Genomic DNA, 27,093 nt, shown 5'->3' on the forward strand with positions numbered 1-27,093 from the left:
CAAATCATTTAAGGGGTCCCTCAAAAATGTTTTTAATGATGTGTTAATCTGATAACATCTGAAAAACTCTTGAATACCCTTTTCAAAAATCCAGTGCTTTAAAGAGTTTATCCTTCACATTTCGAATCTAAGGTGTGTTAAACTGTCCAGGGTGGGTGCTGCGTGTCTGTTGTTTGACAGTTTAGAAAATGCTTAGCGTCGGAGTGTATTTTGGACTGAAAGGAAAATCCAAACGGGGGTTTATTGATTGCTGCATAGATTTAGCTGTCCTGTCCTCTTTCACAGCTTTCCCTCAGCTCTGATGCCAAGCTGTGGTTGTATTGGGTTATTCCCATTTATACTGGTAACTGAATGACTGTAAATTTAGAAGCAAACACTGGAATCTGTATGTCATTATTAGTCAGTGTATCTAATGTATTGTATTGGTTAATTCACGATGAAAGCCGTGACTGCACAACAGTGGAAAACACGGTGGCGTCTTCTGTAACCTGTTTGACTCAGAGAGCTCAGTTTAGGATGAATAAGGGGTGTTTTTGGTTGTATTTTAGATGTTTTTCATCTGTGTGTGTATCACAGTGCCTCTCTGTCTCACTGCATGTCAGGATAATTGAACATTGTCGCTGATTGGCTCCCCAGTGTTGCTCAGCGGGAACATTGTGGAGGCACTGATTAGCTCCTGGGGGAAGCTCTCTGCTGACTTGGGGAATCAGTTGATAGGATGAAGTAGATGCAGGTTGTATCTCAAGCACCTACATGTTAGTAGATCCTATCACATATATCTTATGATGAAGATGTGACCGAAATAAGATTGTGTACAGATATAAACACACATCCACATTACATCTCCTGTCTGTACGCACGCTCACACAATCCGACAGTTTTTCGTCTGGCCTCTTTTCTGTCCCCTTCACTTTGTCCTTCAAAATCGAGGACGAGACAGAAACAATAGTCGAGGCTGTCAACAGTTTTGAACAGGACCGGCTGATTTATACAAATCTAAAATTAGGAATTGGGTTTGATCCAAAGAGATAGATTGATCTAAGTCCTCAAGTGACCTCAATTTAAAACAACTCAAAATGCTTTAATCAGCTGCACTATGCATGTGACCCAGTTGCCTAGATGATGGTTACAAGGGTGTGAGATGAGCCATGAGAGTGTGTGTGTGCCCTTTGTTGTAAAAATATACAATGCACTATTTCTCAGCTGTATTATGTCGACTGTGGACTGTTACTGAAGCGCTATCTCTGCCTTTCAGAGTTGAAGCATGAACGTCCAAACTTTTTTAACCAGGGAAAACCCTGAAGTTGTTTCCATTTCAGTCACAGAACTTTGCTAAAATTAGTGCTGTTAAAATTGAAATGGCTGTGCTCTGGGTAGCATGCGAAGAGAATAATGCATTATTCAGCCGTGGTGCAGGGTGCTTAAAGGCAGCAGCCCTCTTCAGTGATGTGGATGTGGGAGGACCATGAGTCAGGGTGAGCATGCTTTGGCCACTTTCATTATACAAATGTGTGATATTGCACATGAGGTATGTTAGATTTCGTTTAGTAAACCACCCCACTGCCATCAGCCTGGATTCAAGCTAAAAGTTGTTTGAGGGCTTGAGGATGGTGTTGCCATTTAATCCGTCTGTCTGATTGCCAGCAGCTCTGTGAAGAATACACCTACCGGTCAGATGTCTGTTCAAGTTATTGTATATTGTCATGGTTCATGGACATCATCACTTTCTGCTTTTACTTGAAAAAATATTTTAAAAACTATAATGGACCCACAGAAGATGATTTGTGTTCATTTTGCAGATCTGTGCACCTCCATCAGGCCAAAATGTCAACTTTGCACATTCACTATCTCCTAACCAACGGACAGATTCCCATGAATTTGCTGGCCGTACAAAATCCCAATGTGATAAACCATCTTGATTTTAATGACTCGTCTTCTGTCATCATTTCGACAATCGTAACCTTCGGTGATCCTGAGGTTAAGAATATCAAAACCATCATTGTTGGTATGTTGTGAGGTCAAACAAACACTTGGTGCCATGTAATAAACATTGCAGAGTCCAGTGGAGCTATAAACATTGTACGACTTTCCAGATGGTAAAGGCAGTAAACTGTTGTCATTTAGACGTTTGTTACTGGGGTTATAGGCCTACGGGGTTTTAGTATTGTGTGCCCTTTTTGCATGGCACAGCACAGATGATGATGTCTTTGAGAGAAGTTTCAGGCGGTCTGCTGGAGAGAGATAAGCTGCTGTTAATGTACACCACGGTGTGCACAGTGAAGCTCTGCATTTTAAAAACCATACAATGTTGGTTGCATTAATAATGAAAACAGAGAATAGATGCAGCAGGGCAGATTATTCTGACTGTCAGACTAACCCTTCGCAGCACTGTGCGACTCTGTAAAGAGCCTTTGTGCAATGAGTCATGTACTGCTTTATACTCATCAGCCACCTCTCTATCTGGGAAACCTACTGCTGTAAAGTGGCAGTGGGAGGCACAGACCTAACACACACCGACACACACAGACACACACTCACACAAGTGCACATATGCAAATATATCGTTTTTGAATAGCGCTGGATTTCATAGGATTTTTTCCATAGCCTACTGACACCAATTAGATCCTGTACCTGGCTTTTTTTTTTTTTTTTTTGCACTGATAAATACAGTGTGTTTGTTGTGTTTGCAAGAAAAGCAAAATTGTAGCTAACAGCACTAATGGATGCTCTGTTGTGTTAAGCCAGAGGAATCATTAATGGTGTTAAATCAGACCTCGTCATTTTTGAGCTTGTGCTGTGTTGACATCATGGATCACAAATGGAGGCTCTGCAGGACCTCAGAGAGACAGAAATGTTTTTAAGTGATACAGGGAGTAAAATAACCTCATCTATAAATAATTTTCTGTGCGTTGACAGAAATGTGTTTGGGGTTTACCTTCATGTTTTCTCCATACTTTTCCACAGGTGAAGAAGTTGGCCAAATGTCTGGACGCCGACGCCCGTGGGAGGATCGACTTCAAAGACTTCTGCCGTGGTGTCCTCACCATGAAAGGTTAGGATGAGCTCAGATGTTGCTCCTGGGGGAACACATTTTCTGAGTGTGTTTATTTTTGTGTGATCGACTGTTTTCCGGTAGTGTTTTGTTTGGACATGTGTGCATGTCACCATTACCTGCAGGCTGTATCAGAAAGAAATCATGAAAGAGGAATCTAGTGGCAGTGTAGAGAATTGGTAGTTGTGTTGCTTCAGAGAACACACTTTGTCTGTAACTCACGGGGTCTTGCTCGCTTTTACTGCAGCTTTCGGAATAATTTAGCATTTGTTACATTTCCACTTCTATTAACTCAAAGTACTACAATGTTCAAGATGTGCTTTTTGTGACACTGCTGGGCAGAACATTATCAGCAGTGGCGTCATTCTTCATTTTTGTTGGAATACGTTCTCCTGTTCAGGTGCTTTTATCCAGCATTTGCTGCGGAGTCTCTCTGCATGTGATTTGCTTCACAGCCAAGCTGCTTCAATGCATATGCGATTGGTGGCTTCATGTATGTGGGTATGGTATGAACCGACCAATCTGAACCAAGCTTCCACATTTTATACAAAATTATACCATGAAATGATGTGAAGACAATTCAACTCTAATTGTAATGGGGTGCTTGTTGGCTAATATCTAAAAATCTGAGCACATGAAGCCAAAACTGACTGCATGGCTGGATACCATGCAGTGAAAAAGTGTTTGTTTGTTTCTAAATGAGATGATAACCTTTTACTTTTTTATGGTGGTGTGTCCGTCATGGCCATACAGCTGGCTAACTGACAGCAAACTTGTTGGCGTAGGCTCGTATTTTGCAGTTTCACAATCAGGAGACATCAGGTAACTTTCTAAAATACATTTAGCTTGTTAGTTTAGAGTATTATGAACTCATACTGTGTATTTTCTGTACGTGTCACCAGTGAAGCCCTAATGCTGCCTGCTTAACCAAGTGGAACATTTATGTCAACTCATCATATTTCCTCTTTGGCAGTCCTGCTCTCTTTGTTCTCTGCACAGACTGAGAGTCTCTGTTAAACCAGGTCAGTTTATCCACTACAGTGGACCCAGGCCAGCCAGGTCACAGGAAGGGACAGAGCCTGGGTACTACCACTGACTGAGACTGGAATGAATTGGGTTTCTAGTTCTGCATTGCTGAGGGCATAATATGTTATTTTAACACGCGAGTGTCAGTTAATGATCTATTTCCGAATGTGTGGGTGAACGATGAACCAGCGGAGAATTATCACCTGAATCTGCAGTTCCCATCTGAGATTCAGTTCCCATTGCAGATTTCGATCAATATAACGAGTTTCAGCTCATTGTTTCTATTCTTTCAGTTCACTCTCCTTTCATCCTCGCTCATCGCATCATTTTTGGCTGCTGCTGTTTTAAGAAAATATTTTACTTACATTTGCCCACAGGTCAGAAGCAAAACTCCAAATGAATGAAAATGCTGGTCCGTCACTGCTGGACATGTAAATGAGCCACTATTGCTAACAAATTAGTCACATCAACTCAAATGTCCAGTGGGTAGGATTTAGTGACACCTAGTGGTCCAACCAACTTAATACCCCTTATCTCACTCTCCCCTATGGTGGCCATTAAAAACATGAAAAACGCAAGTGCCGCTCTGTGGAGTTAGTGTTTGGTTTGTCCGCTCTGGGATGCTGTAGAAACATGGCGGTGCAACATGTGGACTCAGTGGCAGAGGACCTGCATTCTCTGTAGATAAGAACTCATTCTTAGCTGACGAAAATGCAACAATTCTTCTTTTCACATGATTAGAAACTGATGAAAAGATAATTATGAACCATAAAATTCCATTTCTGCTGCTAGATCTGCCTACATCTTACACACTTCGCCTTTAAAACCTGACGATATGTCAGTATTGTGTTCACAGCTTGGTCCCTCAGACCTCAAGTGGCCAAAAAAATCTGATATTGCAGCTGTAAGAGAAGGTTTTCATTCCCCGCATCAGCTTTTTGTGCATTTTGCTGGAGGAAGTCTGGCTTCTTTTACCTCAAGTCAACTCTGCAAACCCTTCCCTCAGTGCAACTTCACAACTCTTTTCCTGTGTTTCTCTCGATGGATTTGAGTTCCTTAATAATAGAGTGGTTTCAGAAATTATTCCACTTATCTGCTCTCAAGTTTCATCACAGGGAGTGTTTGCGGTTTTTGTCCTGATATTGACCCACTGTTTTTGAAGTGGATTGTCTGTATCAGAGAAGCTTCTACCTCTCTGAACCAGACAGGAGAGTCTGGTTGTTGAGGTTTTTGAAAGACTTGCAGAACATAGTCACGTTGAAAATGAATGTTAATTTATACTTTAGGGCATTCTTTGAACATGGGATACTAGAAAGTAAACAGAAGTATTGGTATTCAGGCGAATAGCATTCATTGAAAACATATTAAGTCACTTTACACCAGAAAAACAAGCATGTCGGTGAACCAGAACACAATGCCCAGCTGTTTGTATCTACACATTTATTGTTTATGCAGCAGCACATGCAGTTCTAGCATCTTGAATAGGAAGTGAACGCTCTGCAAAATCTCAGACTGAGATGACTCATGCATGTTTTTTCCTTTGCAGGTTATGTCGGGATCCTTAAAAAGAAAAGTAGGGCACAGTTCATCACAGGGCCGTATGAGACAGCTAAGAGTTTCTATCGGGTAAGTGTTTAAAGAGTGTGTGTTTGTGTGTGTGTGTATGCGTCCTTTGTTAGGTTTCCACAGAAATGTATCACCCCCAACCACTGTTTGTTTTTTAAACTGTCAGTCTTTAACAGTCATATGATCTCACCCTGCCCTAAATTAAAGGGATCATCCTTTTTTTTTTTTTTAAGTGGGGTTGTGTGAGGTTGTGTGCATGGTTGGTGTACTACCTGCAGTAGATTGCTGTTGGCATGCCCTCGGTTTGGAGAAGCAGAGAGAAGTAGCAGAAAGGAGGCTAAGCAGTGCTGCTGTGGACAGGGCTAGCAGCAAAACCTTCAGTATGTTACCCACCTCAAAGAAGGCCCACCTAAAAAATTTAATATCAGTGTAAATATATGCTATATTTTGAATATTTTCAGTGCTTCACCTTGCTGTCAGACAGCCTTTCCTTTGGCACTACATTTTCTCAAGCGTAGAACTTTCAGATTCCTACAGGCAGCCGTGCCTCGCACTGTATTACGCCGCAGGTTCAGACTTTCAGAAGAGACAGCAAATACAAATGATAAAACGGAGGAATTATGACAGCAACAAAAACTAAATGCTGTTCACCGTGGAGACGAGAGCAAACCTTAATGAAGCGCGAGTATACAGAAGAAGATCTGATGGAGGCTGAAGGAAAGAGAGAGGAGAAACTTCTGTGGAAACTGCATCTCTTTCCTGGTTGTTTGGTAAGTCGTTTCATTTATTTGTGTTATTACCTGATGGTCGAGGACAACAGTGCAACTGTCTACCTGGCTTATTAGACTCCCTCGTCAGCTGCTTGTAAGAAATGAACCACTGGATGACGGCAGAGTCTTTCTTTCTCAGTCCAAATCAGAGAAGCTCATGTATTTATCATGACCAGGCTGGACTCCACTGATTACAGGACATCAGACCTCATAACTCCAGTCCTCCGAAACGTTCATTGGTTACCAGTACAATTGTTTGTTTGTTTGTTTTTTTTTCAGAATACTGTTGTCAGTCCTCCTCTGTGGTTACAGAGTGCTTGCTGGTCGGGCTCCGCAGTACCTTTTAGACATGCTGTCAGCTTACAACCTCAGCAGATCTCTTCGTCACATCTCCTCCATGTACCCAGGTCATTTTCAAAGTCTGGTGAGCTGGTATGCAGCATTTATGCACCTAGTGAATGGAACAGTCTGCCTGCTGTTCTTAGACTTGCACCAACACTGTGTTCTCTAAAAAACAAACTAAAGACCTTTTCAGTCGAGCATTTTCTTAAATGAACGTGCCACATTTGTGCAACATGTATGAGTGTATCTTTATGTGCATTGATGTTCTTATTTATCAGCACTTTGTTGCTCTTTGTTTTGCATTTTCTAATGTAAAGCCCTTTGAACTGCTTTTGTATGTGATGGTGCTGTACAAATAAAATTTGAATTGAACTGAATTATTCAGCGGTGGTGTGGACCAGTGTGTGGAGCATTGTTTGCATTTGAGAAAATATAGTGCCAAAGAAAACGCCTGTCTGACAGCAAGGTAACGTGGTAAAAACATTCAAAATATAGCTAACAATTAAACACTGTTTATTTTTACAGGTACGGTAAACTATGGTTTTCAGTAATCAATAGAAGAAAATGTACTAAATATTCATGCTCAGTAAGATGAGTAACACTATATCCTGTGGGCAGTTTCATCGATTGAACAAACACGTAACAGCCATGTTGAGAGTCATAATGACTGCAGCAACAGAGCTGAGGTGGATTCCAAGTAGCTGTAGCTTGTAATTCACCGTTCTGTCCAGTTGGTGGTAGTGTTCAGCTGCAGATAATGTACACATGCAGCAGAAACATAGACGACACACAGCATACCAAGATCACTGACACCCTAACTTGTACAGTATCAGTACAAAACATCCCTGATGAGTTATTGGACAAAGTGTATTTCTTAAAGCCGTTGTGCTTCTAAACATATTGATGAAAATGGTTACAATTTTTCCTAATTTTAGTATCTACTGTGATAGCTTCACAATACCATAATTGATTTTATTGTTTGTCTTTGAGGTGTTTCAGATGGAAAGTTTTTATAGATGTAGTAAATTGGTCTCGTTGCCTCACAGCGTTATGTTGCGTGTCTTGTTTGAATCCAGCTGACGTCTGGAGCTCACATCGTAGTCTGAGTAGAGTGGAAGATCCCCGGGTCTTATATGTGACCCATTTCATGAAGTCCTGAGGCTCATCTCTTGGGAAATTTGAAACTTTGTAAAGCATCACTCCCTGCAGCATTAGTATCACGGTCCTTTGCAGCAGCAAAGTCAAATAAACGTCAATTCGACTCCATTGTTGAGAAATAACTGCTGCTGCTCTGTGCAACGTTTTGCATCAATACTCTGCCTTTACATTGTTTTTCTTTCAAACCGACTCCACAGGTTTAGGGAAGTTAAGTCTTTCACTGCCATTGGCTCAGTATAACATTTCATTATACCAGCAGAGAAGTGCCTTTAAAATATTCACAAAGGGTGAAATGCAATACGGTCGCTGCTGACTGCGTCTTTGACGGGCAGTACAGAACACTTCTCTTTTTTGGAAATACTGTCTCATTTGCTTACTTCCCTGTGAAACGTGCCTTATAAATGATTTTCCGGTAGCAGTCATATCATCTTATACTCCAGAAAGAGGTGAGTGCTGTTTTCCATGTTAGCTTATTTTAATCATTTTCTCCACGCACTGACAGGTAGGTGTCATGTGCAGTTTGCAGGTTTGGCTTCAGTTGTCTGTTGTGTGTGTGTTTTAACCTTGGAAATGTCTTTATGATGACTGACAGGGAAGAACAACAAATCAGCCATTCTCCAGAATAGAAATGTACCTGTTCATGTACAACAACAGACTGAGGATAAATGATGCAATGCATGTTTGCCACAATTGGCTTCAACTGATAAAAAGATAATAATTTAGATGAAAAAATACTGATCTTTAAAAATACTGTCTTTTATTGGACTTTTTCCCCATCAGAGATTTTGTCATACCGTTTATACCATGGCAGCTATCCCTGTGATATCTCTGGGTTTATTAGGCCCTCAGAAAACAACATATTTTGATATTGTAATATAAACGTACATATATATTGTTAACAGTGTATACACTGCATACTGTGATGGAGGATTTTATCCAGATCACCCACTTGTGACTTCCAGGAACAGATGTTACTGAAGATGACGAGGATGCTGTTGCTTGCAGTGAGGACAATGAATCAGATCTATTCAGAAGGCTAAAGCTACAACATTAGATAGCTGAGCTCATCTTTTATGTGCAGCACATAGACACTTTGGGTGCGCTTCACCTCGTTTAAGTGCTGTGCTTTTCAAAGAGATGGCAGCTCTGCTGTTGACATGAGAACAACTTAGCCGGGCTGTATACATACTGTAATTGATCTGTTCTGAGATCGAGTTTATCCTCCTGATCAGCACATATGGTCGTTTACGGAGGCTGTAGTAAATGTGGTGAAGAGGTCTTCTGTTGCAATTGAAATACTGTGTTCTGCACGGAGCGTCTCTTCTTCTCACTTTGTTATTATGTTTTATTGAACGTCTCCCTTGGGTGGAATACTCCTCAGCTCTAAACTGCTGCATGAGAAAGCAACCACCACATTTCGACTCAGTGGAGGCTGCAGCCAGTCAATGCTGCAGTGTTGGTTGCAGAGTGTAATCTGCAGGTACTTCCTCTCTTCCATCTTGTTCCTGCAGAGCGTCTACTATTTTTCTCTAGGAATCCATTTCGCTCTTGTCGATGGAGATAACAAGAAACTAATAACAGCTATTTAACCCTCTCACTGATGGCAACCATCACATCTGTTATGTGACATCCTTTGTAAATGTCTCTTAATCTCATTTTCCCATTAGAGAGGCCTCTCTCTCTTTTGTTGGGTGAAGACATGTTGCATTGTTTTTCTGATTATATTTATGATCCACGAAAGCTCAGGTGAGTGCAAAGGTGTCCAATAGTGGGAAGAATATGTCCGAGTAAAGTTGTGTTGCCATAGCACAAGGAGGAGGTGACGGGCAGGCAGAATCCCAAAGCCCCTCAGGGTAGCTCTGCAGAGTTGTGTGTGTGTGTGTGTGTGTGTGTGTGTGTGTGTGTGTGTGTGTGTGTGTGTGTGTGTGTGTGTGTGTGTGTGTGCGTGCCTGTCAGACAGAGGGAGTGAAAGAAGAGAGGAAAGGTGAGAAGTGTCTCATTATTGCAAGAGATGTTGGAGGAGAGAATTTGTGAGCTCACTCCCACCTGCTGCTTGGGTTCTCACACACACACACACACACACACACACACACAAATAATATTTAGTAAGTACAGAGGGACGCCTCAGCATGGCCAAGGCAGGTGATCAATAGAAGACAGGACAAATGGTACATTTTGTGGGCTGCAGCAGAACAGAGAAAATTAATATCTCTATGACTTGACCTTGAATCGGTCAAACATTCTTGGTGATAGTTACAGCAGCTGTCTGTGGATGTATCCTTCTTCCTGCAATGTGCACAAATAAGTGCTCCTCCTTGTGAACATTTCGAGACACACAGTGATGACAGTTGTTTTCTCTATTCTCTGCCACAAGGGGACATTGCAACAAGCTGTAAACACATCACTGACATATTACCAGCTTATAAAGATGTACTGACAAACATGATAGAAAGCCATTCACATGAAGTAGATTTAAGCAACGTTAGCATTCATTTCTAGACATGTCAGTAGCTTCCAGATAGATCTAAGAATTCTCTCTCTTTTAGCTTTGGTCCCCAGCAACTCCTGAGGGAAATACCTGCCTCTTTTGCTGCTAAATGCTCCACTGTGTTCAAGAGCTAGTCGCTAATGCCGTGTCTGCATTGGAGGCATATGCATTAGCAATATGTTAGCAGAGTCTGGGTTGAATAATTGGTCACAGGTGTGCTCAGGAGAGGAGGCCAGGTCAGGCCCGTCAGCCACGCCCTGCAGTAAAACACACACACAAGACAGACCGAGGAGAGACAGACAAGAGGCGGAGGGGAAAGGGAAACACCAAGGCACAAGAGGACAAAAAGGAGGGGAACCACAGATCCTGACGGCAGCAGCTTCAGCCCTCCATCAGTGTGTACACAGGATGTGTTCAGGCACAGTATTGAGTGTAGGTCACCTGTGAGTTGGCTGGCAGTGAAACACGCAGCCTGTGTAGACACAGTGCAACTTTGTCTGCTGTTTGGTGATGGACAGGTAGTGTGCTGTAGGTTTATCTGAGCTTTTTTGTTGAAAACAGCTGCCACATGCAGCTTGAAATGAGGTGGATGCAAGCGGTGAGAGGGAGTCAAAACACTAATTAGGTTGTAAAACCAAAACAGTGGGCTGAAAGGTCCTATAATGCTCCCTAGAGCTGGGGCAACTGCACAATTTGGTGATAATTATCTGGGTTTGTCACTACGTGTCCACACATTCACACGGCACGCTTTACCTGTTGTTAATTTAAAATCATTAAGTGCAGCTTTAGTCTGTTTAATATAATGTTGTTTCCACTAATCATCTGGAAACAAACACTTGCCAGAGAGTTGTCACCTCTCAGAAGGAATTACACATTTGATCTGGAGTGATAAGGCTCATAGATAATTATTCTGTACCTGCTAATTGTGACCTGCTTATAGCCCTGGATATGATGTAACTGCCTGTCTCTGTCCGTAGTCACCACTCTGTAGTCTTCCTTAATGTCCACCCACAGTACATTCTGTTGGTTTCATATCGTGAGTAACAGCCTATCAACACTGCAGGCTACTGGGCCACAGACAGGCAGAGGCTTGTGGAAGGGAAGGCAGCAGATACAACCGAAGTTGAATTAAACATCACAATCTAACAAGCTGTTTCTATGATGACAAGCATGCCCAGTTTCCCAGTTACTCCACTGAAAATTCCCCAACTCATAGCCGGTGAGATTTCACTCGATGGAGGTGACAGCAGTGGCTTTCCTCCCTAAAACAATCATCATGTTTCGGAGTTAAACACAGCACCATTGTTTCCACTGCAAATCTGCATCGAGATTTAGGGAATTATTACTAGGCAGGCATTAAATCTTAAAATGCTTATCAGTGCACGACAGAGTGCAACACTTTGGAACAATATTTTTTACATTTTAGTCGAATTTCCCTTCACATTCAGTTATTATAGCGTTATTATCGGCCTGTACATCATTCATGCACTGATAAGCATTTTAAAAAGACGTACCAGTCCTTAACCGGCTGCCAACCTCATAGAACCTGATCCTGGATGTATGTGAAAACTACATGGTGGCCCAGATTTACTGCTGCTGCAGAAAAATAATCAATAATTTACACCTCATTTGTCGTCACATGGAGCAGTGTTAATTTGTTCTCCTCCGGGTTTCCAGCAGGTCAGAGGAATCATCTGAGCTCTCTGCCTCTAATCTGCTTTCCTGTCAGAGCTTGTCTCTTCTTTCCCTGTGTGTTTTCTTCATCTGCTGCTTGTTTTGTTTGATCTCTGCGCCCTCAGTGAACACACATCCTCCCTGGGTGACTCCTCTGTTTGTGTATGTGGGTTACGGCCGCAGAAGTGGGGTTTGCAGGTCAGATGTTAGCACAAAAAACTGTTGTCACTTTATCTTGTTGCCCTCGTCTCTATTTTCTATGCTCTGTTCTATTTTTGTCCCCCATCCTCTGTTTCTTACATGCTGTTGTTTAGAGTGCATCTCTTGCTTTTGTTTATCCACCACCCCCCAACACTGCTGCACCCCTCTCTGACTTGCATGTACTTTATCTCATCTTTCTCATGAATTCTCTTTCATTCATTATTTCATTTCTCTCTCCTGCCATCCACTCATTTCCCTTCTATCAACGCTTTGATTTCTCTCTGTTTTCCCACTGCCATCATCCGTTTTCTCCTCTCCCCCCTCCTTCCACATTCGCACTTCAGATGAACAGTGAGGAGGGGATTGCTCTGCCAGCCTCTGCAGTCATTTCATGGTCTGATTAAAGAACTGAGATGGGGAGGCAGAGAGGCAAGAATCGAGATGTGTGTCAGGAGAGAGTCATGGCGGCGAAAGATGAAGCAACAAAAAACAAAAAGGGGATGAAAAAAGGGAACCAGCAAGAAACAGAGAGGGAGTGGAAAGGGCAGATTTGTTTACCGTTGTTTGTGAGCATGCACTGCCGAGCTGCACTGCAGACTCTCTCACTGTCTGCAGCATGAACACTTCCTCATGATAGCTATCAACAAGCCTTCCTCAGAGCTGTGTGTTGGCTGTCTGTTAGCGAAGCGGCTCTCTAATTAGCGGAAGATTGTCGAAAGGTCAACATCAGTTTCCTGACAGTGCACTCATGTTTTTGTTCATGCGGTTTGCATCAGGTAGCGATATCCTTCTCACTCAGCAATGTAGTGATGTTCGTTTCACAATGTGATTTCATGCAGAATTAATATATGCCAAACACCACATGGAATAGCTAACAGCTGCATCCCTGTAGGGCTAAATGTTGATCCACTGCAGTATCGCTCGATGCCACATCAGAACTCTTTGTGTTTTCTACTCCCCGACAAGGAGCTCTTGTGGCCATGCAGAAGCAAAGACGTACTACAATGTTTTACGGTACCTCAAACCCTCTGAGAGAGCAGATCATGGTTGGCGGTTAGACTTACAAAGTGTTTGAATTTGACATGAGAGACCACTTTTTGCATCCTGTTTTCTACCAACAAAGTTAGTTTCTTTTAATCATAACCACATTCATTTCCTTACCTTGAACAGGAGGTTTGGTGCCTAAACCTTACTTAACCAGAGCAGTGTCATATCAGAAAAGAAGAAGAATCATGAATAAGTAAAATAACAGTGACATGCGTTTTAGAAGGCGTTGATGGATGACGTTGCTCTGTTGATCGGGGGCCCCAGATCTGAAAATGCTGCACTGTTTTGTCTTGGAATGACAGAGTTTGGGGGACTTGTTGGTTTACATCATATCTTTGACTTTGTGCGGTAAAACCATCAGATGAATCCACTTTGTCCAAGCAATTAGTAATATGTATTCAAACATTTGAAGACATGCAGTTTGTATGGTCCAGTCCTTGTGTGTATGAAGGCCATACAGAACCATCACAGTGAACTTTCTGGCCACATTAGAAGCCACAGAGGTGACTGATAGCCCAGCTGACAGCCATGGAGACATCAAGATACGTGATGCCATGCTGTGAGCCATCTGGCATGATGTGATGTGATGGCACATTATGACAAGCTGTCTTTCAGATTTACTATTTTTTTGTGATCAGAGGACAGTGCTGGCAGTGTGCGTCCTCTCCGGGATGTCTGCTAATGACCCAGACCTTTCTCAGCTGCTGTGGTTAATGTCATTTTGAAATTTGATTCGCGACAGCTGTCATTGTATGTTGTAGTCCACATCCTTTGTGGACTTTCCCACACTAAATATTACACATCACTTAATATGCAATATCCACAAAATATGCAACGTACAAGTTGCATGTTTTGTGCAAATATCCGTTGGCTTGACTTGCCTGCCAGAGCAGTGATTTGGTGTTTAACTATCCACATATTTGTGATAAATGTCAGTATTATGAGATATTTATGCATTAATTGGATCATATTCAGGCTATATGTTACCAATGGGTGGTTTCACTTGGTTTGTTGATGGCCATACTGATACAGGTAAACCACATCTGTACATTAATGAGAATACCATTTTACCTGATATGTGATCTTTCAGTATTTTGCCTGTAATCGGTCCTTTGTGGGGACCTGAGGGTTAATCTTTTTATACAGACTAGTCAGCCACATGTTCTTAGTGTGACCTGTAAATCTTTGTTAATTATACAAATCCTTAACCAGACACATGCATGAACCTCAGGACTGAACTCAGGTCAGAATACAGCAATGTGTTGTTTCTGAATTGTGGCGATTGTTTTTCTAACAAATAGCCATGATTATTAGTTGTAACATGTCGTGTGAAGTACTTCTTCTTTTGTGCACAGACTGCCCTTTTTTCTTGTGCATCTCAGCAAAGTTCAATGTAGGACAGTGAGCGTAAATGTAGTGACAGAGAACAAGACACAGCGAGACCAGTATGACATTAATAACAGGGTGAAATCTGTATATCACTCAGTAAACTGTGTATTACAGTAAAGTGATTAAGATACTGTAATATTTGTACCATGGTCTGGAGGGGGAGCACAGTGTATGGATTAACAAACTGTAGCACACACGGCCTAAAGCAAAAATCAATTGGTATTCATTGCATTTGTTTGTTATATTGATAGCGTATTGACTTTGAGCAGATCTGAAGGAGGTTGGGGAAAGCATGTGAATACTGACTATGTGAGCTTTCTTTACCTCCGTCTGAGCAAGGGAGGAGAAAATGAAAGGGTCGTGATGACAGGAGAGGAAAAAGAGAGACCCAATGAAAAAATGACAAGGAAGCCAGAGGAGAGGAAAGGGTATAAAGGGACAGAGGGAAGATAAAAGGGAAAGATAGATGGGATTCAGTCAGATGAGTGTGAACTGATGGATGTGAGGGAACGAGAGTTTGGAAAGAGATAAGAGCACCGAATAGAATGCAGACAAAGGCCGCGAGTCTGACGAGAGATGAAAGGGAAACGGAAAAGAAACAGAGACAAAAGAAAAGATAAGAAGTGGCTGAAGAGAAAGAACAGAAAAGCGTCTGAGTCAGATAAACTAAACAGCACCTTTTATCTCTTTTATTAATGACGGAGCCCTTTGGCCTGCGGTTGTGAGTGACACGGCCTATTAGTGAAGGTGAAACTCATCGGGCCTCACTTCTAAATCAGTCACAGGGCTTTTTTTTGTTCAGATGGAAACAGGAATGGATGAGACGCGCAAGACAAGCCAGAAACAAGCGTGTGTGGTCTGCACCGTGGCTGCCTTGCTCAAAAAGATAAACAAGGTCGAAAAAACATGGAATTATGCGAACTGAAGATCTGAAATGCAGTTAAACATCGCATTTTTGTTATTCATCAAGATTTTTATTGTTTGGGGTTCTTGTGACAGGTTGGAGTGGGAGAAATGGTGCATGCACAGATTTTTGGTTGTTTTTACGGTGCTTTCACAGTTATTTAAATCCCAAATTAAGCCTTGTTCTATCTGTGAAATTTAAAAGGTCTGAAGTTTTAGATTTCACTTGCTGGCAGCTTATGGTCTCAGTCTCTGAGAACTCATTCAGTGCAGTCTGCTCTTCAGTGTCGCCTTTGAGTTGTGCATTATTTAAAGCTATCTGATGTAGATTATATCTGTGTCTCTCTACACTCAACTGACTAGTGAAAGTGAGTCAGTCTGTATTTCCAGGATTTGGAGAAACTCATCTGGTCACATGAAAGAAATAATGCAGCTATGTGGAAAATGTGCTCAGTTTTTCACCCATCGATCACGGTGCCGCAGAAGTTCGCAAAATACCCTTGAGAAAAGCAGCCAGTCAAACCAGTATTGTGGAGTTGCAGAATTATTCCAACTCTGTTCAAGCAGAGAGGGATCAATAGATGCTTTCAGTGAAGAAATGCAGCGAGGAATCCTGGTAAAAATGGGACAAGGTGCACGTAGCTGCACCACTGAATGTATTCAGTGACCATTGTTATGTCTGCTGTCCAGCCTCGTCTTTCTTGGTGTGTCACACTGACAGTTCCCCAAAAATACCATTAAAAATATTTAATGCACATTCTAATTACCATTGTCTCTGTTGTACATCAAATCCTCAGCGGATTGGAGGATGCACACACACAATAGGCTGATTGGAAAGGAAGGGAATTACTTTTTGTTGATCTGGAAGAGCACAAGCGTCGCCGCCTCACAGTTTTTGGCACCACATTGTTTGGCTTAGTTGGTTAATTAAAGTTTTGAAAGTCTCTCGTACACATACAAACAAACACAGACAGACACACATACACACATGCACACACACACACACACACACACACACACACACACACAAAGTCTGGAATAGAGACAAGGCCCAGCAGAATCCCACCAATGACAGTCAAGGACACACCGCCACCAAGCAGACATGATTATCATGTAACTGTCCGGCTATAAGGGAAGACTGCTAATGAACAGAAACATCATTCGCTCACCCTGAGACCCCCCCCCCCCCTCATGCATGCACATAGGAATTGTCTTTCTCCCATGATCTCACTGACTAGCAATGGCTATAAATCTTAGAAAAACTGGCTCTCACTCATCTCTGCCATGTTGTCCCATTCCCCAGTTGTAATGTTTATGCATGTATGTGTTGCACATATACATTAACATATTCCTGCTCAGCCTTGTTATTCTGCATTAATAATCTCACAGTGTATGTGTTGTCGACCACCCCATCTTTCCACGTCTCTTTCTCTCCCTCCGGAGCATCAGTTCACACAGAGACACATGCAAGTAATTCTCTTTCAACTGTCTCATAAATGATGCTTTTCATCGGCGTTTGATTACCTCACATAGTCCCAGCGTGTTGATGGGCTTTTGTGTGTGTGTCCCAGGGCTGTTTCCTTTCTGTTATTCAAAACAGTTGCAATATTTAACAAGTTACAAACTCCACTAAAGGTGGAGGTTTATATAGCAATGTTCATATTGCTGATATGAGAATATTACATCACGGTAGATTTGGAGCTGGAGGCAGTGCTGTGAGATGAATTAGCATTTGGAGGAGAGCTGCAATGAATGTGAGCGAGACTGGAGTCGAAGAGGAAGCTGAAGAAATTGTTGCTCTTGCTGCTGATCCTCTTCAGCTAGTTATTCTGTAAGTTGACATGACCTTGTTCTGACTTTGAGCAGGCTTGGAGTGTCTCTTCCTATCCCTGCGTGAGTGTGAGTGCGTTGCCACAGGTCCAGACCGTCTGTTAGTGGACAGAGGTCACCACCTGTCAGGAGCATCTGGGTGGAGAGCATGTAGAAACACACACACACACACACACACACACACACACATGCAGTTATTTCTGTGTGTTTGTGTGCGGGAAGCTAATGAATTCTGTGATGCAAGTATGTTCTCACAGCACAGATACTCAGATTGCGCAGGTGGTCAGTAGACAACTCATTGTTCCCTTTAACATGTCTTTATGGGGCCATGCTTTTTGTTTCATTTTGCTTTGCTCTTGCCTTGTCCAGAAAATGTACTTTTCCCTGCACTCTATCAGGTTTTGCCAGATGAGGAGAATAGCTGTGTTGTAATATCGTAGTAGAAGAGAGGTACAATTATTTAACAACACAACAGTGAAAAACGTAGTGCCCTGTGTCAGGACATTAAGGTCCTAAGAAAAGATCCTTTCCTGCTGCAAGTCTACTTTTGTACACATGCCATTTGTACCTTAAAAAGTACAATTACTTGTGTACTCCAAGGACTCCTTCTTCCCAGCAGTAAACTTCAGCACAGACCAATGATATTGTCCTGCCTTTAGGGGCGTTAGATCAGAAAGCTCTTGCATGTGTTCTTTTACAGGTGATGAACTAAAGATATGTTTTGTTGTTTAATCTGGAGGACTGGTCGGGATACACAGACTATCTAGTCCTGTATGTGCTGAACTGGTCCGTCCTTCCTGTCCATCTCAGTGTGTGCGTGGGTGAATCTCTTGTGGCCCTTCCTTTGTTGATGACACCCTCTTAACACTTTGCTTCGCCATCACTTTTAGCCGTTACTTTCCAAGCAACTTCTCTTTCTGCCTGGGTGCCTTTTTCATGGCTCCTCTGCAGGACAGAGAGAGTGCAGAACAGACAACATGTGAACTGGAACAGCTGTTAAGTGTGGGGAGCGTCTCAGTACTCAGCAGAACACGGAAAGGTGTTCCATACAAATGTGTATGTGAAACACCAAATGACATATGTACGCTCAAAGCGCACACTTTTGACATAATCGAAGCTGAAATGAGCGATTGTACCGCATGTAGGAACAGTTGCACAGACTGTGATGTGTGCACAGAAAGATGCCTCATGTGAAAGTGTCAGAGAGCTGAATCGGTGTGACCAACAGGATACGCTCTCTGTCATTTAGTCTGTGGGCTCCAGCAGTGTTTTTTCCTCTATTTGACTTGAGGGGATTTTTCCCACTTTTTTTTTTTCGGTTTATGCTCTGCTGTCGGCCTTGTAATGGCTGCAGGCAAGAAATTGTACTGGGTCTTTGTGGTAGTGGGGAAAAAAGTATACCCCTGTGCCATCCGTGTGCCCTTCGTCTTTTTAACTATAACATTCACACACACGAACACACACACACACACACACACACACACACACACATTACACATTATAACATTCGACATTCACTCTCTTACTTTCTGTCCCACTTTCCTCGCTCCCTCCTTCATTTGCTGTCTCTATAATTTCATCTTTCTCCATCTCCCCTGACTTGTGCTGGAGGTCTTGGCTAAGCTCTGCTGTCCGTCTGTCTGTCTTGTTACCCATAATTAGTGTCCAGACCCTGTCTTCCTCTTTTCCAAGCGGATAAACTGAATTGCTTGTAACAGCACTGCTGCCCCCGAATCTGAGCCAGCATTTCTTATGTTGCTCAAGGCCAGTGTGTAAAACACTGCACCACTCCTCACTGCTGTTATCATCCCTCTTTCCATTATCTTACTTTACTTTCTTTCTACTCTGCTGTTCATGTTTTGGGCCTTGCCTGATTTAATCATTGATTTTCTCCACTAGCTCTTTAGATCCTCTCATTCCCTCCCTCTCTCTGCAGTTTTTTGTTCCTCCGATCCCATTTTTCTCACTATCTTTCCATCAGTCCGCCCATTTTTCTTCTCCTGCATCACTTTCTCTTTCTTCCCCTCATCTTTTCTCTCTGTTTCTCTCGTTTTCTCCCTCACTCTCTTTCTGTTTGTTTAATTAGGTCGCTGATTGTCCTGTGATGTGTGGACTGAATTGAAAAGCTGTCACAGGAGCTCAGTTCTGGATCACTGCCTCCTTCTCCTCCCTTTTTCCCTCTCCCTCTTTCAGAAACAACACTCCCACTATAGTGTGAGTTATGGCACTGCAATCACCAAACTGACTGGAAATGACCATAAACATTTAGGGACTGCATTGTTTTGAATTTGCTGAGACATGTACTGACATCATGATGTAAATGAGCACAGTTCATGTCCACTGAGGTCAGAATATTTTCTAAAGAATGTAAGAAAAGATAAAACTTCATTGAGGAAAGCAGGAAGTACAATCATGCATATGTGTCACACTAAAAATGTATGAATATATTTAAGAAAATGGTGGTTAAATGTAAACATGTTATATGTTGCCTCCACTTCAGCGTTACGATATAGCCATGAAGGAAGTTTATGCTTGTGCAAACTGTTTCAACAGGTGTTTCAACAAAAAGAAAAAATCCCCCGCTGTGTCACACCAAGGTGACACCCAGTAAACCTCGCAGCTGCCTCAAATCCTTCTTCCACCTAAGTGAGAACTGTGAGTGAAAGAAAGGGCTTCCTGTGTCGGCACCTAGGTGTCTTAAAACCACAACACGGCCGCGCCGCTTTTTGTGCAACTGGAATAATACCAGAAAAAGTGACAGATCATCACATGTTGAACAGGTTTTCATTTAGTCTTGTTGTGATCTTGGTATTAGTTCCAGTGCTGCCTGTCCAGTCTTCTGTTTAGTACAATGTGTGCTGTGGTACTTCGCAACAGTTGTAAAGTGCTACAAAGATGTGCAAATTCTTCATCTTAAGCAGCAGTATAAGTTTAATTACCGATGAATGAATGTGTGCATTTGGGATAAAAGACTAAAACATGTTTGTGAACAGTTGAGGCTTTGAAAATGCGCTTTATCTCTCATTAAATTCAAATACTTCATCCGCTGTGTGTGACCTGTGTGCATCTCTTGTGTTTGTTCATCTCTTTGCAAAGTGCATTTATATTCCATGACCTTGGTCAATAACTCCTTTCATGGTTCAGTGTTTTCTCTCCTGTCTGTCAGGCTAATTAGCAGCCATTGTCTAGTTGCATTGTTCCGGTTCAGCTCACACACAGTGCCCTCTCTACCCACTGTAACCTTTTAATAGAGGAAGTGAAAACCTCCTTTCAAGCCTCAACATCCTACTGAAGCTCTGCAGCACTTCTTCTTCAGCTGCGAGCTGCAAATGCACCAGGGAGTTTGATTAAATGGTTAGAGTTCTAGAAAACTTAAGTAGAAAACTTTGAAACCCAAATCATCAGATTTCGTCTTCAGTGCCTTTTCTCTCAGTATTTCCGGTGCCTTTCTCCGTCTGTTTGTCTCTCTCTCATCTTCCTGTCTCAGCTTTGAATCAGACTTGTCTTTATCTCTCTCATTGATCCCTCTGTCACTTGCTGTCCAACTGGTCTGTCAGTGATTTGATAGATGGATGGCCAGGTCGTGTATTGATCATCAGGCTTTGATTTGTTGTCAGTCACCTGTTAGCCGGGCATGCTCAGCACACTGACAGAGATCACCCACTGTCACTATTTTTTAAGGGAGAGGAGATACATATATATACATGACATCACATGAGAAAAAGGATAGACTTATAGAGAGAGAAAGCTTCGATATAGATGCAAAGTACGCATCACAAAGTTCAACAGTATAAGATAATAACTAGGTTTTCATCGCTGCAGTATAACAAACCAGCTCACCACAGCTAATGTTGTACACATTCAAACCCTAATCCAGCGGTTTCTCCATTCTGCCTTGTCTTACAACCATTTTGTGTGGAGATAGGCCTACATGAGTTTTTAATTGTTGAATTGCACAGAGCAGGATCCACTCATCTGTTGAGCTGAATGAAATATTGTTCGTAGACGTCAAGGTGTCTGTTTACAGGCTGACAGTGTTTTGTACTCATATGAAAATGGGTGTTTCCACTGGAGCACTTCATAACACTGTCCATTGCATACAGTATACTCTCACCATACGTGTGTGTGTGTGTGTGACTTCCCATACCATCCTGACGCGCATACCATTCTCTCAAGGTGGAGTCTCAGTCTAATTGGAGACTGGACACTTGTCTGTCATTCATAAGTGTGCAATTGAGTGAGGACATTGTCACCCTCCATGCGTAGACGCATCAATACCTCCACAGCAGTGTGTGAGTTTTCCCTGCAGGCAAAACTAACCCAGTAACCTGGTTTCACTCATGTGACAAACAGACAGTCCGTAGACGTGTCCTGCTGGAAGAGATAGTGCATCCTGTGTGATTTCACCCGCAGGATTCCCTCAAAATGTTCTCAGTGTTACTCCATACGCTGTTACTTCTATTTCAGTGTAACTACAGTTCTGTGAAAACCTTGTGATAACTATTGCTCATACGTCAATATGACAGCGGTATCTGTCGTTCTCACTAGACCGGCAGTAGCAGGAGATAATATTTTATGCGTCCGTGCAACACTAGACTTCTGTTGCTCACTGCTTCTGTACGAAGAGGGAGTTTGAGGAAGTTGATTTAAAGTCATTGTTCATGCTTTTTGTTTGACATTACAGTTTCATGATAAGTTGTTCCTCTGACTGTTATTCAATAGTTTCTTTCTTATTAGGGCCACGGGGCAAGCCACGAGCACTACTGCCTACAGCAAAGCTGTAGACAGTAGTGCTCGGGGCGAAGCCCCGAGCACTATTGTTATCCTGCGTGTTTTTTCTTCTTCTTCTTATTATTATTCTTCCTCTTCCGTGTCAAATTTCGGACCGCTACTCCTCCTACAGTTTTGGGAGCACCCACGCAAATGTTATATCAAAACGTGCGTCTCGATCGGGATCGGCGTGCTATTATTTTTCTCTACAGAATACGCGTTTTTCGCGACGTAAGTCGCGAAAAACGCGTTTTCGTTTCCCATAAGAAATGAATGGGAGGAGCTCGAAAAACAAAATTTTTTTTTCCCTTTTTCTAATGGCTACTGCTCCGGCATACTTTCACCTAGAGACTCCATTTAAACTTTAAATTGTAGACACAAGTCTTGTCTATTGCTGTATTAAGCCACGTTTTGATAACTCATGTAGTTTTTGAATAATCCCTCATCAATGACCATGAGCGTTTTTGGAGAAATTCTCTGATTTCAATGGGTGTGTATTGCGCGGACAGTTAGAGGCTAGAGTGGGTGACATCATCGCTAGAGTGGGAGAGAGCCGAAAAAAACGCCTGGATTTTTGCTCTTTCCACGCTCCTCCCGGCCACAGTTTACACTCTACAGGCATGATTTTTTCCACAGTTGTAGACAAACTTGTCCTCTCTCTCACAATGTGCTCGAAAAATCTGTGAGAGTTACAGAATTTGATTTAGCAGCCTCTAAGCACGGCCATGTCTGTCTCTGCTCCCCATGCACTCCAATACAAAGATTTTCGGAGAGAAGCAGAAAGGAGCCCCGTTTTCAACTCGCGACTGTGTCCACAATATATGCTGTAGAAGCATAAAATTACACCAAAACGTTCAGGAAGTCCTCAAGGCGCTCACGGTGTCTTTGTTTTTCTGATAGGAGCTTCCGTTCTCTCAGGAGAAGCCCAAACGTGAGAGGAGTGCAGAGGCAGAAAATCGCTCGTTTTCTCCGCGTTTCTGTCTGCCCCTGTCTGTCTGCCCCTGTCGTCATGGGCAACCGGCTTAAGTTGCCGTGACAACCACTGAGCCTCAGTAGTCAGAGTGGCAGAGAGCCTTTTTTTAACTCCAGATTTTCTGTCTTTCCAGGCTCCTCCCGGCCACAGTTTACACACTACAGGCATGATTTTTTCCACAGTTGCAGACAAACTTGTCCTCTCTCTCACAATGTTCTGGAAAAATGTGTGAGACTTACAGAATTTGAATTAGCGGCCTCTAAGCCCGGCAACTTCTGTCTCTGTCTCTTTTTCTCTCTCTGAGTGCATGTGTGCCTGAGTGCTGAGAGGGGGCATGTGTGTGCGTGCGCAGCTGGGTCTCATAGAGCATGATTGGGAGGGGCTCTGAAGTTGCTGTGGCAACCTCTGAGGCTCAGTACCTCTGTGAGCACTTCTCTCTCATGCTCCCTCACACACAGAGAGACATAATGGGCATATAATGTAATGTATATGTACGCGGTCGGGCAGTAGACCCCGTGGCCCTTTCAAAATTTCCCGCAGGGAAATTGTCTAGTTTTCTTTTTTATTTCTTTCTGAGGCTCATTTATTCGTGGTCTCACTCTTTCTGTCAAGACTGGCAAAATCAAGATAGCATCAGAAATGATGCTGCACGTTTCAGCCCTCTAAATCTTTGTCCTGCTCACTCGCTCGCTCGCTCGCCGACTTGCTCGCTCACACTCTCTCCGACCCCTTCCTCTCACCGCCTCCACTGCCTACATTGTTATTAAAGTGAGTCTCGTAAAGTTGTGCACTTAGTGGTTGCATGTTGTCAGATCTTTGGCTCTGTCACAGATATAAATATACTCCTCCAAACCCTAACCCTGTGTAATGATAGAGGATAAATGGCGTCTAAAATGCATCATTTCAAATTACATGTACTTATTAATTAAGCCAGAAATTACACATCATTTAAGAAAATCAAATCTTTGAATGTGACATGGTCCAGAAGGCAGATCTGTCCATGCCGTCATTCAGACTGAGGTTATGGAAATTATCGGAGGCAGGAGAAACAAAGGAGTTAAGAAGGCTGGAGAATGAGCTGGCGCTTGCAGTACTGAATACCCAAGGCTGGTGGGATAAGGCAGCTGAAAGACTGCTGGCTTAATGGATTGAAATGAAATTGAATGGTGACTAACAGGTTGTCCAATTTTAGCATACTAAATAGCATGTTGGTAAGAAATTTCCAACGTAACCAGTAGTTAAGTGTTTGCTAATGCTAAGCTACATCCAACAACACAATGAAAAAAGCACAGTTATCTCACAACTTATCCAACTAGCCAATAAAAATGACCTGAAGATGTCGATGAAGTTTTCAACGCCTGTCGCCTGCGGGCATGCTAATGTTAGCTTTGGCTACAGGGGACTTGGCTTTCATGCTGTCAAGCACAGTACACTCTTCATTTTTCACTTAATATTTTGTGTTTGACCAGGTGTTTCTTCGGGTTAGGCCAGAGCTAACTGGTCTTAATCACTAGTTTCAAGTGTTTTCACTACAGCATGCTGTGCATTTTGTCAATGATGATCCCATTTGTCGTAAAATACATGATGAAGCAGGGTGTGCTTTAGGGTGTGGCTACCTCATGACTGACAAGTCGCCACTGTGTCCTCAGGTTCTCAGTCAGAGCCAATCAGGACAGAGGCGTAGCAATGCATGTCCTCCTCAGGCTCCACCCTCTTGTCCAAATATGGTCACTTCTGTCTGCAAATAACCAAGATGGTGGCAGCCATAATGCCAAACTCTCTCTCTCTCTCTCTCTCTCTCTCTCTCTCTCTCTCTCTCTCTCTGCTCTCAGTTACTCTCTCACCCTGATGCACTCTCAGGTACTAAAATTTGTAAGTAGTAGCACTCCATAGTACCAGCATAATTTGGTCAGTGCCCCTTATTGTCACAGGAAGCCTTTAAGTAGCTACATGCGTGGCGGTCATAAGTCCAAAGCTCTCCATATCTGCTAGAAGTAGCGTCTGAGTTATTGGCATTCACAGCACTGCACAGCACAGCACAGCACAGCGCAAATAAGCAGCCTACCAGCCCACTGCCCCTTGAGGAGTATCCCTGCCTCATTTACTTCTTCTAAGCTTCTTGTGCTTCCTCTTCTTTGGGGCCTCTCCCTCTCTCGCTCTATCCATCTCTACCCCCACCCTCTTCCTCTCTATCATTCGTCTTGCTGCATTGCGAACCCCAGCAGCTGGATGGGAATCCCTGCAGAGCTGTTTCAGCTGAACTCTGTAACATGCTCATTTGTTTAGGTTTGGTTTTTTTTTATACTACTGTATGTGCAGTTCAGGATGTGTGTCTGAAGGTGTGTATGTGTGTGTTTCAGCCCTGAGTCCATTCATCTATGAGGAGGGCGATGCAGAACCACCACCTCCTCTTTGCTACAGAACCTCATCACTTTAACACTGCACCTCCCTTCACTCCATTATACTGTACACCATTACAAAAAGTAATGTAATAATGTCTTCTCCTCTCTGAAACACATTAACATAACTGTGTTAACACTTTATGAAAGAACTGAGTGAAAAGCTGTCCAAACCTCTTGGACCATAACTGTGTGTTGCAGTGTGACTGTGGCAGGTAGACATGAATAGAATTGTAAATGGCTTCTTTGAAAAGGGGGAAAGGGGCCAGCCCTCTAACAAATTGCAAATAAACAAATAGCCACAGGCCATTGGTTGAGTCACTGCCAACATCTTTGAGAGGTGACAGAGAAAGAGAGCAAGAGGGAGGGAGGAAGAAAGGAGACTATAGGAAGGGTGCATTCCATTCCACACAATTAGCTTTTATTTGGCTTCCTCAGCTTGGATCATATCTCTTTCCTCCTCTTCGCCTTTTCACCACTTTTCCCTCTTTTTCTCATCACTCCATCAGTACGAGAGTACTCACATCAAGCGTCAGGACTCAAGCAGTGGTGGCTCTGTGACACCTATTATATGAGACACAGAGATTGGCCGGCATGCAGAGTATGACTCATGAAGTTAACACTGAAACACTGAAAATAAGCCCAGAGAGAGAGAGAGAGATAGAGAGAGATAGCAAGACAGGAATACGTTCCGTGACATTTCCTTGTAATTTTAGCAGGATTAAGTTTTGGCTCAGCTGCCATCAGCTTTTGCCAGAGGCTGCTGAGTCCACATACTGGAACAAGACATGAAGTGGTGAGACCTGAGCCAACACCACACAGGCATAACAACATACACCCAGAAAGTATGAGATTTTATCGTAATTACAAAGACAACAAATTGAGAGATTAATCCGATACTTTGGTGAAACACAGCGAGGAGGAAAGGCAGAGAGAAGTTGATAGAATCAAAAAATAAATGCACAGTCGTAGTGTACGGGCCCGGGGGAACATAGAGAGGCTATCATCCTGCTCTTTTTGTTTCAAGTAGCACAGAGACTGGAGGGGAGTTGTTATGATGGCAGTGGAGTGTGTGATTTATGTTTCCACAGCTCGGGGAACAGGTCCTTCAAATGTAAGGAGGACAGCAGCAATATGAGAGTCCGGGAGGTTCTCAGATGACGATATGAAGAGGAAGTGGATCATACTGTGATAGCAGCTTGTTCACTCAGGCAAGATAACGCAGGAATATAGCAAATATATCTGAGAAAGTGTTTGCAGTGAAATTGAATCTTTTTTTTGTGATCCGTTCATCATAGTGTGTATAAACAAGCACACAGAAGAAAGTGAGAACAAACAACTGGAAGAAAAGTACAATAGATTCAGACTAATCATCTCGTACACAGCAACTCCTCTCAGTGGTGGAATGTGACCAAGTACATTTATTCAAGAAATTTGAGATCCTTCATACAGTTATTTGACCTCTTTAAGTAACAAATTCAAATTTTTGCATATAAAACATATGA

The 27,093-nt window shown here is 42.7% G+C and overlaps 1 protein-coding gene across 3 annotated transcripts in view; it reads left to right on the plus strand.

Moving 5' to 3' along the window:
• The window catches only part of rab11fip4b (RAB11 family interacting protein 4 (class II) b), a 58,186-nt gene that overhangs the window by 1,088 nt on the left and 30,005 nt on the right, over positions 1 to 27,093 (plus strand). For 2 of the 3 annotated variants that reach the window (XM_076728314.1, XM_076728315.1), the window contains exons 2-3: positions 2,965 to 3,052; positions 5,625 to 5,704. In XM_076728314.1, coding sequence (XP_076584429.1) covers positions 2,965 to 3,052; positions 5,625 to 5,704 — 168 coding nt within the window. Of the gene's footprint in view, positions 1 to 2,964; positions 3,053 to 5,624; positions 5,705 to 8,242; positions 8,361 to 27,093 lie in introns of those variants that run through there. The other variant, XM_076728320.1, reaches the window with a different exon arrangement.

The sequence above is a fragment of the Chaetodon auriga genome, chromosome 4 (assembly GCF_051107435.1).
Source record: "Chaetodon auriga isolate fChaAug3 chromosome 4, fChaAug3.hap1, whole genome shotgun sequence".
In the NCBI taxonomy this organism is placed as follows: Eukaryota; Metazoa; Chordata; class Actinopteri; order Chaetodontiformes; family Chaetodontidae; genus Chaetodon; species Chaetodon auriga.